Here is a 16789-nt window from a genome sequence, read left to right as displayed (position 1 = left end):
ATAGTTGGTAGGTACCAGCTGATTATCAGTCCTGGCAGGCAGCTCTTAGATGCTCAGTAGGTCTCCAGTAAGTTTTGAACCCAGACTTTAGGAAGAACAGAGTATATACAATTATATCATTTCCCTCAAGGACCACACCAGATTTTTTTTTTTTTTTTTTGGTGCCAACAACATTCTAAAACAGAGAAGGAGTCAGATGATGAATAGGACAACTCTGCTTTGTCTAAATAGAGGCCCTATCTACCTGCACTGGGCAAAACCTAGGCCTCTAATTACAAATGGGAGTTCCTGACTTGTGCTCAGTCCCACCTGGCCCAGAAACAATGACCTGGCTCAGAAATGATGACAGCGCTGCACAGCCCTTGGCTGCTTCTGTCATGGCCTGGTGTGTGTCACTGCTCAGGTTTGCTCTTCCTAATGAAGAACCTTCAGTTTGTGTTGGTCTTTCTTTTAAGTTATAACTAAAACATAAAATTTCCTCTCCAAATGGAGAGTCACTGTGGTTCCTCCCTCCGTCCAGCTAAGCCCCCACTTCTGCTCTCTCTTGAGCTAACCTGGGACTTTTTTGGTTAACCTCCAGCAGGGAATTGAGAAAGGAGTTGCTGGTAGCAGCTAGGCTTCAACTCTTCTTGGCCTGGAACAATGGTTCTCTACCCTGACTGCACATTAGAATCACTTGGGTGGCTTCTAAAACATGCCCATGTTTAGATCCCTCTCCTGAGCAATTGACTTAGAGTCACTGGAGAAATTTCTTTAAAAGACCAATGTCTAGCAAAGACACCACCAAAAAGGAAAATTACAGGCCAAGATCTGATGAATATAGATGCAAAAATTCTCAACAAAATATTAGCAAACTGAATCCAGCAACACATAAAAAATATCGTAACACCATGACCAAGTGGGATTCGTCCCAAGTTCACAAGGATGGTTCAGCATATGAAATCAATGAATGTGATAACACCACATAAACAAAAGACAAAAAACACATGGTCATCTCAATAGATGCAGAAAAAGCATTTGACAAAATTCAACATCCATTCATGATAAAAAATAAACTCTTACCAAAGTGGGTATAGAGGGAACATATCTCCAGATAATAAAAGCTATTTATGACAAACCCACAGACAATATAATACTCAATGGTGAAAAGCTGAAAGCCTTCCTGCTAAAATCTGGAACAAGACAAGGATGCCCACTCTCACTTCTTCTATTCAACATAGTATTGGAAGTCCTAGCCACAGCAATCAGACAAGAAAAAGAAATAAAAGGTATCCAAATTGGGGGGACTTCCCTGGCAGTCCAGTGGTTAAGACTTCACCTTCCAATGCAGCAGGTGTGGGTTTGATCCCTGGTCAGGAAGCGAAGATCCCACGTGCCTCGTGGCCAAAGAACCGAAACATAAAACAGAAGCAATATTGTAACAAAATTCAATAAAGACTTTAAAAATGGTCCACATCAAAAAAATCTTAAAAATAAAAAGGTATCCAAATTGGAAGGGAAGAGCTAAAACTGTCATTATATGCAGATGATATGATACTATATATAGAAAACCCTAAAGACTCCACACAAAAACTACTAGAACTGATAAATTCAGCAAGGTAGCCCGATACAAGATTAACATACAGAAATGTGTTGCATTTCTTTACACCAACAACAAAATATCAGAAAGGGAATGTAAAAGAAACAATACTTTTTAAAGTTGCAACCCTCAAAAGAAAATACTTAGGAATAAACCTCACCAAGGAGGTGAAAGACTTATTCGCTGAGACCTATAAAACATTAATAAAGGAAATTAAAGATGACTCAAAGAAATGGAAAGATATCCCATGCTCTTGGATTGGAAGAATTAATATTGTTAAAATGGCCATACTACCCAAAGCAATCTACAGATTTAATGAGATCCATATCAAATTACTCATGACATGTTTCACAGAACTAGAACAAATAATCCTAAAATTTACATGGTACCATAAAAGACCTAGAATTGCCAAGGCAATCCTGAAGAAAAAGAACAAAGCAGGAGGCAAAACCCTCCCAGACTTCAGACAATACTACAAAGCTACAGTAATCAAAACAGCATGGTATTGGCACAAAAACAGACATATGGATCAACGGAACAGAATAGAGAGCCCAGAAATAAGCCCACACACCTAAGGTCAATTAATCTTCGACAAAGGAGGCAAGAATATAAAACGGGAAAAAGACAGCCTCTTTCAGCAAGTGGTGTTGGGAAAGTTGGACAGCTGCATGTAAATGGATGGAGTTAAAACACACCCTCTCACCATACACAAAAACAAACTCAAAATGGCTTAAAGACTTAAAACATAAGACACGATACCATAAAATTCCTAGAAGAGAACATAGGCAAAACATTCTCTGACATAAATTGTACAAATGTTTTCTTAGTTCCGTCTCCCAAGGCAATAGAAATAAATACAAAAATAAACAAATGGGACCTAATCAAACTCACAAGCTTTTGCACAGCAAAGTAAACCATAAACAAGACGAAAAGAAAACCTACAGAATGGGAGAAGAGATTCACAAACGCTGCGACCAACAAGGGCTTAATTTCCAAAATATACAAACAGCTCATACAACTCAACAACAAAAAACAAACAGCCCAATCCAAAAAATGGGCAGAAGACCTAAACAGACCTCTCTCCAAAGAAGAAATATGGGTGGCCAATAGGCACATGAAAAGATGCTCAACATCGCTAAATATTAGAGAAATGCAAATAAAAACTACAGTGAGGTACCACCTCACACCAGTCAGAATGGCCATCATTAAAAAGTCTACAAGTAACAAATGCTGGAGAGGGTGTGGAGAAAAGGGAACCCTCTTACACTGTTGGTGGGAATGTAAATTGCTACAGCCACTATGGGGAACAGTATGGAGGTTCCTAAAAAACTAAAAATAGAGCTACAATATGATCTAGCAATCCCAGTCATGGGCACATATCCAGAGAAAACCATACATACACCCCAATGTTCACTGCAGCACTATTTACAACAGCCAGGACACGGATGCAACCTAGATGTCCATCAACGGATGAATGGATAAAGAAGATGTGGTACATATATACAATGGAATATTACTCAGCCATAAAAAAAGAAGGAAATAATGCCATTTGCAGCAATGTGGATGGACCTAGAGATTGTCATACTGAGTGAAGTAAGAGAGAGAAAGACAAATATCATATGATATCGCTTATTTGTGGAATCTAAAAGAATGGTATAAATGAACTTGTATGCAGAACAGAAATGGAGTCACAGATGTGGAAAACAAACTTGTGGTTTCCAGGAGGGAAGGAGGGGGAGGGATAGATTGGGAGATTGGGATTGACATATAGATGCTACTATATATAAAATAGATAACTAATAAGAACCTACTGTACAGCATAGGGAACTCTACTCAATACTATGTAATGAGCTATATGGGAAAAGAATCTAAAAAAGAATGGATATATGTATATGTGTAGCTGATTCACTTTGCTGTATAGCAGAAACTGACAAAACATTGTAAATCAACTATACTCCAATAAAAATTAATTTTAAAAAACCCCAAAAGACACATGCACCCCAATGTTCACTGCAGCACTATTCACAATAGCCAAGACATGGAAACAACCCTAATGTCCATTGAGAGATGAATGGATAAAGAAAATGTGGTGCATATATACAATGGAATACTACTGAGCCATAAAAAAGAACGAAATAATGCCATTTGCAGCAACATGGATGCAGCTAGAGATTATCATACTAAGTGAAGTAAGTCAGAAGGAGACAAATATCATATGATATCGCTTATATGTGGGATCTAAAAAAATGATAGAAATGAACTTATTTACAAAACAGAAACAGACTCACAGACTTGAAAAACAAACTTACGGCTACCAAAGGGTAAAGAAGGGGGAGGGATAAATTTGGAATTAACAGATACAGACTACTATATATATGAAAGATAAATGACAGGGACCTACTGTATAGCACAGGGAACTCAACTCAATATCTTGTAGTAACCTATAATAGAAAAGAATCTGAAAAAGAAGATATATATATGCACAACTGATTCACTTTGCTGTACACCTGAAACACTGTAAATCAACTCTACTTCAATAAAAAATAAAAATAAAAATAAAAAAGCCCTCTCACCTGGCCCCAGCTGGAGAAGGCCCACTCCACACACAGCTGTTGGTTACAGGCCTGGGTGTCGACTGGCCGTTTGGCAAGCTGTGTGCACATGTCATTGGACACAGGAGTGGAGATCCCAGAGGCTTTCAGCTTCTGGCAGGTCACCCGGCGGGTCTGGACACCTCCCCCACAGCTCCGGGTACAGGCGGACCAGGAGGTCACCATCCACCTGGAGAGAGGAAGAAGAGTCAGGGCAAAGGGCCAAGCCTTGAGGAGAGGGACGATGCCATACACTCTCAGAAAAGGAGCCCCGTGCATCTTCCTCTTCTCACCACACAGCAGCTAATTGCAGGGCCATGTCTCTTTTCACAGTATATGCTTGGGGTGGTACGCTGAAAATCCACCCCCCTCCCCGCCGAGATATCTATATCAAATCCCTGGAACTTGTGAATGCTACCTTATTTGGACAAAGGGTGTTTACAGATATAGTTAAAGATTTTGAGATGAGATTGTCCTGCATTATCTGGGTAGGCATTAAATACCATCACGTACCCTTATAAGAGAAAGGCAGAGGGAGATTTGACATAGAAAAGGAGGAGACAGTGTGACCACAGAGGCAGAGGTTGGAGTGATGTGGCCACAAGCCAAGGGACACCAGGAGCCTCCAGAAGCTGCAAGGGCCGAGGAACTGATTCTCTCCCAGAGCCTCTGGAGGGGGTACAGCCCTGCTGACACCTTGATTTTGGACTTCTGGCCTCCACAACTGTAGGAGAATAGATTTCTCTTGTTTTAAGCAATGATGTTCGTGGTAATTTGCTATGGCAGCCACAGGAAACAAATACCCTTTGGAAATTGACTAAAAAGGCGCAATGTGAAAGAGTTTTCTGAAGATCAGTTGCCTTTTCTTAACATTGGCCCCAAAAGCCGTGAGCTTGCAGATGACACATTCTGGGAAGAGTCCTCTAGCTGGTTACGCTGCATTGCAGTTCTGGTACTTCCTAATGGCATCCAAGTGTGGGGCAGAGAAGGAACAGTTTCCCAGGGAAGTCAGATCCAAACCTGGGTCGCCCCCTGACCCTGGAGGCGGTCTGGGTCTCGGTTAAGCCAAGTTCTGTCTGCTCGTACTCACTGTTTTTTCTACCTCGCCTTAACCCACGTCTCATTTGATTTTGTTTAATCCCTCAGAAACCTACGAAGTTCCTTCCGGCTTTCTGGAGCAATTCCCACACCCATGAGTCACCGTCCACAAGTCTTACACCTCTTAGAGGGCTGCGTACAGGGTGACAGTAGTTGTTCTCAGGATGTTAGCTTCTAACTGCAATTCAGGCCCTCAGAAGCGAGACTGACCAGGACTGGGACAAATGGCTTTCCTCATAAAGCCAAGCTGTAAGCTTCCTTGGTCTGTATACAGATGTGAAGGGGTTCTCTTTGGATGTTTGTACCCTGGGCTAATTCTCAAAGAAGAGGGGAAGGGGGTGCAGTTTGGGGAAAAGAATGAGAAAAAAATTTGGTGCTTTCCAGCCATTTAATTCCATCTAGAGAAAACATTTTGTTTTACTGCCTGAGAAAAAAATTTATCTAAATGAAGTGGCTGAAACAGCTACCTGGGTCAAAGCGGGACTTCGCAGTGTTATTCAGAAAGCCTACGAGGGCCACACTTGTTTGTGTGCAGAGAAGGGGGCTGATGTGCCCAGGAAGCCTGGTGGGGAAACCAAGCAAAGGTGAGCCTGTGGCCACTTCCTAATCCAGTGGCGCCACATCTGGCTTTCAGGAGAGGTAAGTATCAGGGACGGGGAGCAAATTCCTCCTGAATCTGGATCTGTGACTTATTTAATTTGGTGGAACTCCTCTGCTCCATTAGCCCTGCAGAGAGATGACTGCGTGCAGATTTCCATCCTGCAGGAGCAGAGCCACTTAGGAAACAGGCAGATGGTGTTTTAAAGCCCCTGGGGGCACTGAAACCCAAGCAGACCCAGCCATTGTTTCATCTGCAGAAGTAAATAAGGCTGATTGACTCTGACCATCACCACAGCAAATCAAAAAGTCCCTGGCATGTCCAAGACCTCTTCTTCATTTCACACAGCTTGGCAAGGGCAGTCTTCCAGCCTCTCATATCCCTGGTGAATGTCAGGCCTGCCTTTCAATCAACTTTTATTTCCAGATATCCATTTCAGCAATTTTTCAGGAGTTGGGGTGGGGGCTTTGAGAAAGGAGAGGTACGGGCTAGGTTACAGTTCAGGAAGGGTATAAAAGGACATTAATCATTCCCGTGGAAACCTTCCCGTCAGCAAGTCAAACTGCTGATATTAAGGAGTGTGTTTCGTATTTCATTGAGGCTCTCCTGGTTTCAGCTGCTTCTTATGACTCAGCTAGCAAAACACAAAGCAGTTGCCTAAGTAGTGGATGAACGTCCCACAGACAGGTAGTAAAGGGGCATTTCAGGACCCAGCCAAGTCTCCCCGGGCTCTGGGCGCCATGCTGGTGCCAACTCCAAGCCCATCCATTATCCCTTTAGCTGCTGCCTGACACTGGGTGGCAGGGGAAGGGTACTGCTCGGTGGGACTCACAGCTGCTCAAAGCTCAAGGCAGATGGAAGAGGCAGAGACTGTGGGTGTCATTCTGAGCTATATAAGGGACCCAAATACAGAGAATGTACAGTTGGCCCTTGAACAACACGGGTATGAACTGCACAGATCCACTTATACTCGGATTTCTTTCACGAAATACCTACTACAGTACTACACCATCCGTTGTTGTGAAATTGCAGATATGGAGCGCCGACTATCAAGTTATAGGTGGATTTCTGACTGCTCGGGGTCGGCGCCCCTAACCTCTGCTTTGTTCAAGGGTCAACTGTAAACCCAAACTTGAAGCAACTATGGGAAATGGAAATTTATGTCAGCTTTAGCAGGATGCAACCCTTTGTAGAAGAGAGGATAATATTTCCTTAACTAAATTGGAGTACTGATGAGCACAGGTATTTACAGCTAGAAGAAAGGGGAGGAGTTGGGGTATAGGCCAATAGTCACTATCCCTTAAACACTTCAACTGCAAACACGTTTCTTTTCTTACAAACCAACCAAAGAGCCCGCTTCTTACTGCAGTATGGGAGCTCTCTCTTGCCAGGGCCTGGGATGCTCCTGGCCCCTGAACAGACCCTGTCAGGCCCTTGGGAAGCCTGGGCAGCCTTTAGCCAGCTGAATAGTGAGGGAAGAAACAGCCAAGGGAGGAGACTCATCCTGAGGGATGTTTTCTGTGCAGTGGAGAGGCTGGCAGGCCCGGGCCTCCAGGAAAGGACGTCAGGGCCCCTCACCTGCACTTAATGTAGCTCTCTCAGTGCTAGACAAGGGCTGGCCATGAACTCGGCTAAAAGTCCAGGCCCATCCTTGGGAGTGGGCGGCCTGAGCCAGCCTCCGGCACACTCACCGGGAAGGGCAGTCTCTCCGGTTGCAGGCGATGGGCTGCACAGCAGGGCGCACTTTCCCTGCGCAGTGAGTGGGGTTGACCTCCGTGCTGTTCAGGAGACACCTCAGGCGGGGCTGCTGAACACCCCTGTTACCACAGGAGGCTGAGCAGGTCGCCAGTCTGTCCACAGACCACCAGTAATCTATCACAGAAGGAGGACCAGAGGTGAAAAGAAGATAGCGTCAATGCCCATGTTATTCCTTCAGAGTGGTGGGGTGGGGTGTGGTGGGAATGAGATGCTGTTATGAATGAGGCTCTGCCCTGCGGCAGGCTCCATTCCCCACTGATCTAGGCAAGTCACGTGGTCTCCAGGGGCCTCCGTTGGCTCATCCATAAAGTGGGTACAGTAGCCCTTATCTTGTCATGCTACTCTGAGGACTGGATATAAAGAAAGTGCAGGGCCTAGCTCAGTGCCTGGCACATAGAACTTCATCAGTGGCTGTAGCTCTCGTATTTTTAAACCTACTTCCTAAAGTACTCTTTCCTTCCATTAGTTTCCCAGAAAGTGACTTTATTTTTCAACAAAGAGATATAAAAATATCAGAGGTACTTAACAATCATATTTAAAAGTCTATACTGGAGTTGGACTTTGTATACGTTACAGAAAAACAGCCTATCCAGAGAGGCGAACTTACGGAGATGATGACGTCGGTCAGAAAGGCCATTTCTTTGGATTTTCTATTTGGGGGTCTGGGACTCACTGGTAGGAAAGCTGTTAAAAATAACTGGGCTGGTAAATTTTGAGTGCTTATTTGCACTCAAAAGATTTGTGTGCTACAAATCTTGCAGATAGGCACTGCCTTCTGGTTTTCAGCAGAGAGTGCCTGGCTGGCAAGAAAACGCAACGTTGACTTTCCTGTCTGGAAAGTGAGATGGTGGCGGAGGATGTTTAAGGGGAAAACCTACGCTCAGGAAAATCTCCCCCCTTATGTGCTATTCTGGGATGAACTCTGTCCCTTCCCACGGAAACCTCCACTTTAGGAGACATGCAGTAGAATTTTGCTTTCCCTACAAGTATCACACATAGGCCACAGGTAGAACCAGTCTACGGAAAACTCAAAAGCCTCACGTAGTTTCTATAACAAGGCCAGTTTGGGCTCCTTTCCCACTGTTTTGGGCTCGTTCACAACCCTTTCTTGGGGCTGTGAATGCCAGGCCCCACCCAAGGGCTCTCTGACCTGCCCAGGTGCCTGGAAGGTGAATGCATGAGCCACACGGACAGGCCACAGAGAAGCACTTGGCGTGTGACTGCAGCTGGAGCCTCTTCTGGATGATCAGCGGTCCTGGCACCAGCCCTGGTTCTCCGAGGCAGGGGCAGTAACCACGTAGTTCACATCAAGAGGTAATTTTAAACCAGCTCAACAGAGAAAACTTGCATTTTCTTAATAGGCAACTTTGCGAGTGTGTGTGTGTGCTCTTTACTAGTTAAACCAGCATAAAGGAAACACAGTTGCTTTGCTATATGGCGAAATCTCCTTGGTCCCGAGCGGCAGTAACATGATGAGCAGAGGGGCGCATCTACGAAAGCAGCACTGACTTTTCCAGCTTCTGCTGAGATGGGGGTGGGTGGCTCTTCTGAAGAGCCTCACCATATGGCAACACGGTTGGGCTTCCATTTTCACGTTCTAAGAACCACTGGAGATCAGAAATCACTTTGTTCTGCTGGAGAATTACATTTCCAAGTAGACTCTCTTCTTCAAGAAACAAGCCTGGCACCCAGCGCCTGAAGGGTTTCTTACCTTGGATCACTAAAGAGGCCTTCTGTACGAGCACTCCCGCCTCATTCTGAGCAAGGCAGCTGAATTCCCCTTGAGACCCGCCACTAAGATTTGCAACCTGGAGAATCCGTCCAGCTGCCAAGATATGATACGTCAGTCCTGTGGTATTGGCAACTGGCTGGTCACCATGGAACCAGGTGATATTGGGAGTAGGGTGGCCTTTGATGGGGCAGCCTAGAAGGAGAGGTGAGGAGAAGTAAGCCATGGATAAAGCCAATAAGGACACATTCCTGTTGAGCTGTTTGTTTCCATGGGTTTTGAGGGTATACATTTGATGTGGCTTCCCCATGGCATTTTTCTTATGTTTCCCATTCCCAAGCAAATGGGAAACGTTTTTATTCTCTGGATGCTTGGAGGGTGACTGTTACTCATTCAATTAAAGTAAAAATTCCTGGGGAACACAAAGCACCTATTTTTGTCTATGTCCCTGTAATAACTTTAAAAAAATGAAGCAATTAAGATTTACTCATTGGACATTTTCTCAAGTTAATTAGTTCCTATGCCAGTTTTATACTGAAAGAAATCATTTCTTCAAATGCAATGAGTGGGGGAAAAAAAAAAACCCCATGTACTATATATAGTAATAGTTAGGAATCAAACTTTAATTGGTAAATGTCTAACGTCTGCCTCCATTTTACTCTTTATGTGATTTTCAAGCCAAAAATTTTCAACAGAGACTAGGAAAACAATTTTAAACACTGATCTCATTTCTCTATAGGTCAAGAACCTTGGCCTTCTGACAGCTCTTCTGACAACCAAGCCTGTGTTGGACATGTACAATGTTATACTTATTACATAGTCATTGAGCCTATTTTGATACATTAAAATTCCAAAATATTAAACTGAGATATGGTGTCTACTCAAGCCTTTGTAGCATAGAATTAGTAAAATAAACTGATTGCAGTTGTGAGAGAAAACTCGTTACCTCTAAATTCGTACTTGTTGAATTTGCTGTTGTGACCCCAGAAACTTAGCTTCCAGAGGAGATTTATTTGGAGGTTTAAAATGCAAGACAGGGCTTCCCTGGTGGCGCAGTGGTTGAGAATCTGCCTGCCAATGCAGGGGACACGGGTTCGAGCCCTGGTCTGGGAGGATCCCACATGCCGCGGAGCAACTAGGCCCGTGAGCCACAACTACTGAGCCTGCGCATCTGGAGCCTGTGCTCTGCAACAAGAGAGGCCGCGATGGTGAGAGGCCCGCGCACGGTGATGAAGAGTGGCCCCCGCTTGCCGCAACTAGAGAAAGCCCTCGCACAGAAACGAAGACCCAACACAGCCATAAATAAATAAATAAATAAATTTATTAAAAAAAAAAAAGCAAGACAAATCATTCAAAATTAAAGATAGTGGAGGTTTTCTCTCAGTTCAGTTAAAAAATATCTATTTGGTGCCTAGTGTTCTGGGGACGGTAAAGCTAGTTAAGACTATCTTCTCTCTTGCAAGGAGATCCCAGCTGGTATGGGATGCAAAAAAGCACACTAATAAAACTGAGATGTAAGGCAGAAGATGAGATCAGTGAGACACAGATGGTCACCTGCATGGATGTGTGTGCCTATGGATCTGTACAGAGAATGGATTTTCTAACGTTGACGTGTTCTGTGTTCTGGGGGCAGCACTGTTAGAATTTTTATAGTATGGCAGCGTTAACACAGGAAAGGTCTTTAAGAGATGATCTAGCTTACTGCCAGAGGAGAAAACTGAGGCCCAGAGATGTTAAGAGACCTTCCCAAGATCAAGGGGCAGATCTTCTATCTGACTCACTGTCTTGTGTTCTTTCCCCCATACCTACTGCTTGTCTGGTTAGACGCCAACAATTTACTTAGGCATCTTGATACCTCCTTCCTTTGTCTGCTTACTCCCTTCTTTCCCTTGGCTTTTTACATTTTCACTGTGGTTGTGTAGGTTGAAGAGGTAGGAACAGACTACTTTGAAGAAGGGCCCTGGAAAAACAATGCTAAAGTTGACCCTCAAAATTTCAGCATGGAATATCATGTTATAGGACCCAATTTTTCACTTCTCGCCGTATGGACTCACTCTGCCATGTAACTTTACAGGATCCTCCCATGATGGGTGGGCTTTACTTCCCCACCTCCTTACTTTAGGTTTGGCCATGTGACTACTCTGGCCACTAACAAGCACTAACAATGAACAATCTGAAAAGGAAATTAAGAAAACAATTCCATTTACATGAGTATCAAAAAGAATAAAATACTTAAGAATAAACTAAACCAAGGAGGAAAAAGACTTGTACACTGAAAACTATAAAACATTGCTAAAAAAAGAAATTAAAAACATAAATGAATGAAAAGATAGCTCACGTTCATGAGTTGGAAGACAATTTTGTTAAGGTATCAGTACTCCCCAAAGCAAACCCAATTCAATCCCTCTCAAAATCCCAATGACTTAAAAAAATTGTTTTTGCATAAGTAGAAAAATTCATCTTAAAATTCATATGGAATCTCAAGGGACCCTGAATAGCCAAAACAATCTTGAAAAAGAACAGCAAAGTTAGAGGTCTCATACTTCCTGGTTTCAAAACTTATTACAAAGTTACAGTAGTCAAAACAGTGTGGAACTGGAATAAAGACAGACATATAGACCAATGGAATAGATAGAGAACCCAGAAATAAGCTCTTATGTGTATGGTCAATTTTCAACATGGGTGCCAAGACCATTCAATGTGGAAAGGATAGTCTTTTCAACAGATGGTACGGGGAAAACTGGATTTCTACATGCAAAGAATGATGTTGGATCCTTACATTAAACCATATACAAAAATTAACTCAAAATGGATTAAGGACCTAAACATAAGAGTTAAAAGTATAAAACTCTCAGAAGAAAACGCAGGGGAAAAGTTTCATAACATTGGATTTGGCAATGATTTCTTGGATATGACACTAAAAGCACAGGTAACAAAAGAAAAAAAATAGATATACTGGACATCATCAAAATTAAAAGCTTTTGTGTATCAAAGGACACTAACAACAGAGTGAAAAGGCAGCCCACACAATGGGAGAAAATATTTACAAATCATAGATCTGATAAGAGATTAATATCCAGAATATAGAAAAATTCCTACAACTCAACAACAAAAACCACCAACCAATTTAAAAAATGAGCAAAACACTTGAATAGACATTTCTCAAAGATATGCAAATGATTAATAAGCACAGGAAAAGATGTTCCACATCACTAATTGTTATAGAAACGCAAATCAGAACCAATGAGATACCACTTTATATCCATGAGGATGGCTATTATTAAAAGAAAAAAAAGAAAAAAGAAATTAACTAGAGTTGGTGAAGATGTGGAAAAATTATAACACTTGTGTATTGTTGGTGGAAATGTAAAATGGTGCAGCAACTGTGGAAAACAATATTGAGGTCCCTAAAAGAAAATTAAACATTAGAATTACCGTATGATTCAGCAACTCCACTTCTGGCTATATACCCAAAAGATCTGAAAGCAGGACTTGAATAGATATTTGTACACCAATGTTTATGGCAGCATTATTCACGATAGCCAAAAGGTGGAAACAACCCAGAGGTCCATCAATAGATGAATGGATAAACGAAATGTGATAAATATATATGATGACTATTATTTAGCCTTAAATAGGGAATAAAATTCTGATACATGTGACAACATGGATTAAACTTGAAAACATTAATTTAAGTGAAGGAAGCCAGACACAGAAGGAAAAATATTATATGATTCCCCTTATATGAGATACCTAGAGTAGTCAAATTTGTAGAAACAGAAAATGGAATAGTAATTACCAGGGGCTGGGGGAAGGAGGGAATGGAGTATTATTATTATTTAATGGTATGAGTTTCAGTTTGGGATGAAACATGGATATGTTCTGGACATGGATACTGTGAAGTTGTACAACAATGCGAATGTAATTAATGCCACTGAACTGTACACTTAAAAATGGTTAAAATAGTAAGTTTCATGTTATGTATATTTTGCCATAATAAAAGAAATGAGGCGAAAGCTGCACTGGGTACCAATTTCAATCCTAGACCTCAAGAGACCTGGTGAGTTTTTGCTTGTGCTCTTATGCCTTTGCCATCACTGAAGAAGAACATGCCTGGACTGGCCTGATGATCTCAAGGGGAGGATGAGAGAAATGTGGAGAACAGCCAAGTCACTCCAGCCAAACCCAGTTGAGATCAGCTGAACTAAGTAAGAGCAGTAAGAATAAATGGTTGATGTTTTAACCACTGAGTCTTGCGTTTATTTTAATGCAGAACCTCTTTTTTTTTCAGGGGTGGGGTGAGGTAGCTAACTGATACGTTTAGGGAGTAGGGGCTTCCAGAGCTCCTTGAGACATGGATCCAAGGCTTCCAGTAGGGTGCAGTTTCTACCTGTGTACTGACCCAGCTCTCACCTGACCTGGATCTTCTCACTCAGGTACTCCGAAGGAGCAGGCTCCCCACATGCTTCTGGTGGCATCTAGGCATCTATATGCCATGAGGTCCATGGTGGTGTCACTGTACTCCTGTTATGAAGTGGGTGTGAGAACAGCCTTGGGGAGAGGTGTATAGAAATCAGTCCACTGGGGACCTCCAGAGACCAGCAGCACCCACTCCCTCCAGTCCAAAAATGTTGTCCGGAGTCAGACGTGGGTTTCATTTTCTAATAAGAGGCAGGAAAGCTGTACATTTATTTAGGCAAATAGCGTGATTTCAGAAGTGAAGCTTGAAACAAGTACAGCTTTTCAGACTTACTGAAACAGACAGATACATGTCTTCCTATCACATCTGCTTTAAAGAAAAAGAGGTGCCATATGCTGTTGAGATGCTGGCTCCACGAATCCTTTTGTTTGGTCGGTGTGGATAGAGCGTGGTGAGGCTGACTAGATTCCAAATTGAAAAATAAGAACCTTGCTATTCCGAAGGAAACAGGAGATACTTGGCCAGAGAATCTCTCATATTTAGCTCTAGTCTTTTTTTCCCAACTCCATTAGGACTGATTTTCTGAGAGACTATTTAGGCAGGAAAAGGAGTGGTAGCAGCCACAGGCTATTTTCTACGGCTGATAAAGTTACTTATCTAGGATCCAGAAATCTTAGTCAGCTAAATAAGTAGTACATTTACATAACAATTACATTCAAAATCCTTCCTCTTTCCTGGAATCAGAGGCCAGAGTGAATGGCCAGGATACCTCTCTTAGCCCATCTGGGTCTTGCATCTTGGATATATTTCCAGGGTCTTCTAGCTTGGTGATCCTAGTGAGGCATGAGGGCTGCCATGGATGTGGAGTTCCTGAAACTCAATTTGAGAAAGACTCTTGAGTAGCAGTGACTAAGACTTTGAGTCTTTGAGAGGCTGCCTTCATAGTAATGCCTCTCACTCTGAAACCTATCAGGGTGAAGAACTGTTTTGTAGAAAGCTTTTAAAGGAAAAGCAGTTTTGTTACTTTCAAATGCAGTTACACAGATACATGACTCTCAAGGAGAACTCTAGATTGTGATAGGGCTCTTTGGCTTCTGTTTTCTAATCTATAAATGAGAGCTTTTGATTTAATCAATACTTTTCAAATAGATGTTCCTTGGGGCCCTAAGGTTTTGCAGAGGTATGGGGGAGGAGGGTGGGGAACCTTGATAGGGAATCTGCATAGATGGGGCTTTGGGGTCTCCATCCCCATTTCACTCATAGCAGAATTACATACCAGGCTTCTGCATAAGAAGATTCTTTTATTGGTAACCAGTGAATTAGATGATTTTTAAGGTGCTTTTAGGTTCCAAGGTTTTCTCAGCATCATCTCAAACTCATCATTCTCACCCCTCTTCTTCCCAGATAGGGCAAAGTAGACTTAGTCAATCTATATTATTTAGGTCAATATGTAGTGAAATTGAATTGTGCCAATGAAGGGCTCCTGGAAGAGAAGTTATATATGGAGGTTATCTAGGATTAAGATAAGCAGAGACCAGGGATAGTAGAAGAGGAGGGCAGTCTAGAAGATACAGTATGAGCAAAGGTGAAAAGATGAAAAAACTGGTGATGTGTCTTTGAGAAATGACTGGTTGACTTGACTGGAACATGGAGGACATAGATGATGCTGGCATGGTGGGTGAGAGATACAATGGGGAGGATCTTGAAGGCCAGAATCTGGTCTTTTGGGAGCCCCTGCAGGTTTCTGAAGACCAGGGGGTGATCTAGGTTGGCTTTAGAAGAATCATTAAGGTGGTTCTTTCCAAGATGCACTGGCTTGAGAGAAAGGAGAAGCTAGGATATCAGTTCAGAGGTGACAAGAAATGAGACATATTTGCAAAAGTAGCTCTGACAGGATGTGAGGAGGATGGGGGTAGAGACAAAGAAGAGAAGCTAAAGAGACTGGAACACTAGTGGGATTGTTAACAGAAGAAGGTAAATCAGGAAGAGAAGCTGTTCCTATTTCTACCCCTAGAGATGAATAAGTTTAGTTTTAAGCATATTGACTTTAAAGGTTGTGACAGAACCAAAGGATGGAAAAAATCCATTGAGATGATAAAGATAAAAATGGAAGTTAGTCAGCAGTAAGAAGTGGAGACAGATTTTGGGAACCAGTCTCATAGATTTGTGGAAGGAGTCTTCAATGAAAAGAGGTCAGGTCTCAGGACAAGACAGTGGGAGAACTCTAACATTCAGTGATTGAAGAAGAAATAGGAGGTATTAAAGGGGTCTGTGGGATAAGAGAAAAATTGAGACCATGTGATGTCATGGGACTCCAGAAAGGAAAGGGATTAAACAAACAGGTTGTTAGCAAATAATTGATTTATATAAGAATTTGTGGAATGAATGAGTGGTTTCATTTTTTTTTTTAATGAAAATAACTAACCAAACATATTCTTTCCACAACCACCCTCCACCCCCTGTGCCCAGGTAATATAAAGGTAAACTTCATTCCAACTCACGTTTGAATGATCAGAAATTTCAAGTTAGTGGAATTGGAAATAAAAGTGTTCTGTATAATCAGAACATACCATTCAATGCTATGTTCACATACTTCTTTATTTAATTTAAGAGAGAATTTACCTCTGGGTCTTGAGTCTTTAGAAATGTACCAACAACTGTGTTATTAAGAAGATAAAGGATTAAAGAAGAGGGTGAATGAGAATGCTTTAAATGTTGCAAAACAGAAACAGAGCAGATCTTGGCCAGAAAACTCTCAAAACAACTTGACTAGGGATTCTAGCATCCAGTAATGGTGAATAACTAGGTTGGACTAGTCTTAAAATTTAAACAACAGCAACAACAACAACAACAAAATACACGAAACAGCAACTCCTGGAAAGCACTGAAGAGTGACCAAAAGCAATGGCAGAAACAGAAGGGGAGTCTGTCCTAGAAACCCAGGAACTGCAACAGGTGTGATTTGCTACCTAGTGGCTTTTTGCCTGAGGAAATTCCTCAATCCCCAGATGACCCA

The 16789-nt window shown here is 42.2% G+C and overlaps 1 protein-coding gene across 3 annotated transcripts in view; it reads right to left on the bottom strand.

The window, feature by feature from the left end:
- ADAMTSL1 (ADAMTS like 1) overlaps nucleotides 1-16789 on the bottom strand; it is a 465052-nt gene that overhangs the window by 35141 nt on the left and 413122 nt on the right. For all 3 annotated transcript variants that reach the window (XM_061200460.1, XM_061200461.1, XM_061200463.1), the window contains 3 exons: nucleotides 9336-9548; nucleotides 7558-7738; nucleotides 4153-4360 (listed from right to left, as the gene is read on the bottom strand). In XM_061200460.1, the coding sequence (XP_061056443.1) occupies nucleotides 4153-4360; nucleotides 7558-7738; nucleotides 9336-9548 (602 nt within the window). The remainder of the gene's footprint in view (nucleotides 1-4152; nucleotides 4361-7557; nucleotides 7739-9335; nucleotides 9549-16789) is intronic.

Source organism: Eubalaena glacialis, chromosome 9, assembly GCF_028564815.1.
Source record: "Eubalaena glacialis isolate mEubGla1 chromosome 9, mEubGla1.1.hap2.+ XY, whole genome shotgun sequence".
Classification (NCBI taxonomy): Eukaryota; Metazoa; Chordata; class Mammalia; order Artiodactyla; family Balaenidae; genus Eubalaena; species Eubalaena glacialis.
This window is presented reverse-complemented; position numbering and strand designations above follow the sequence as displayed.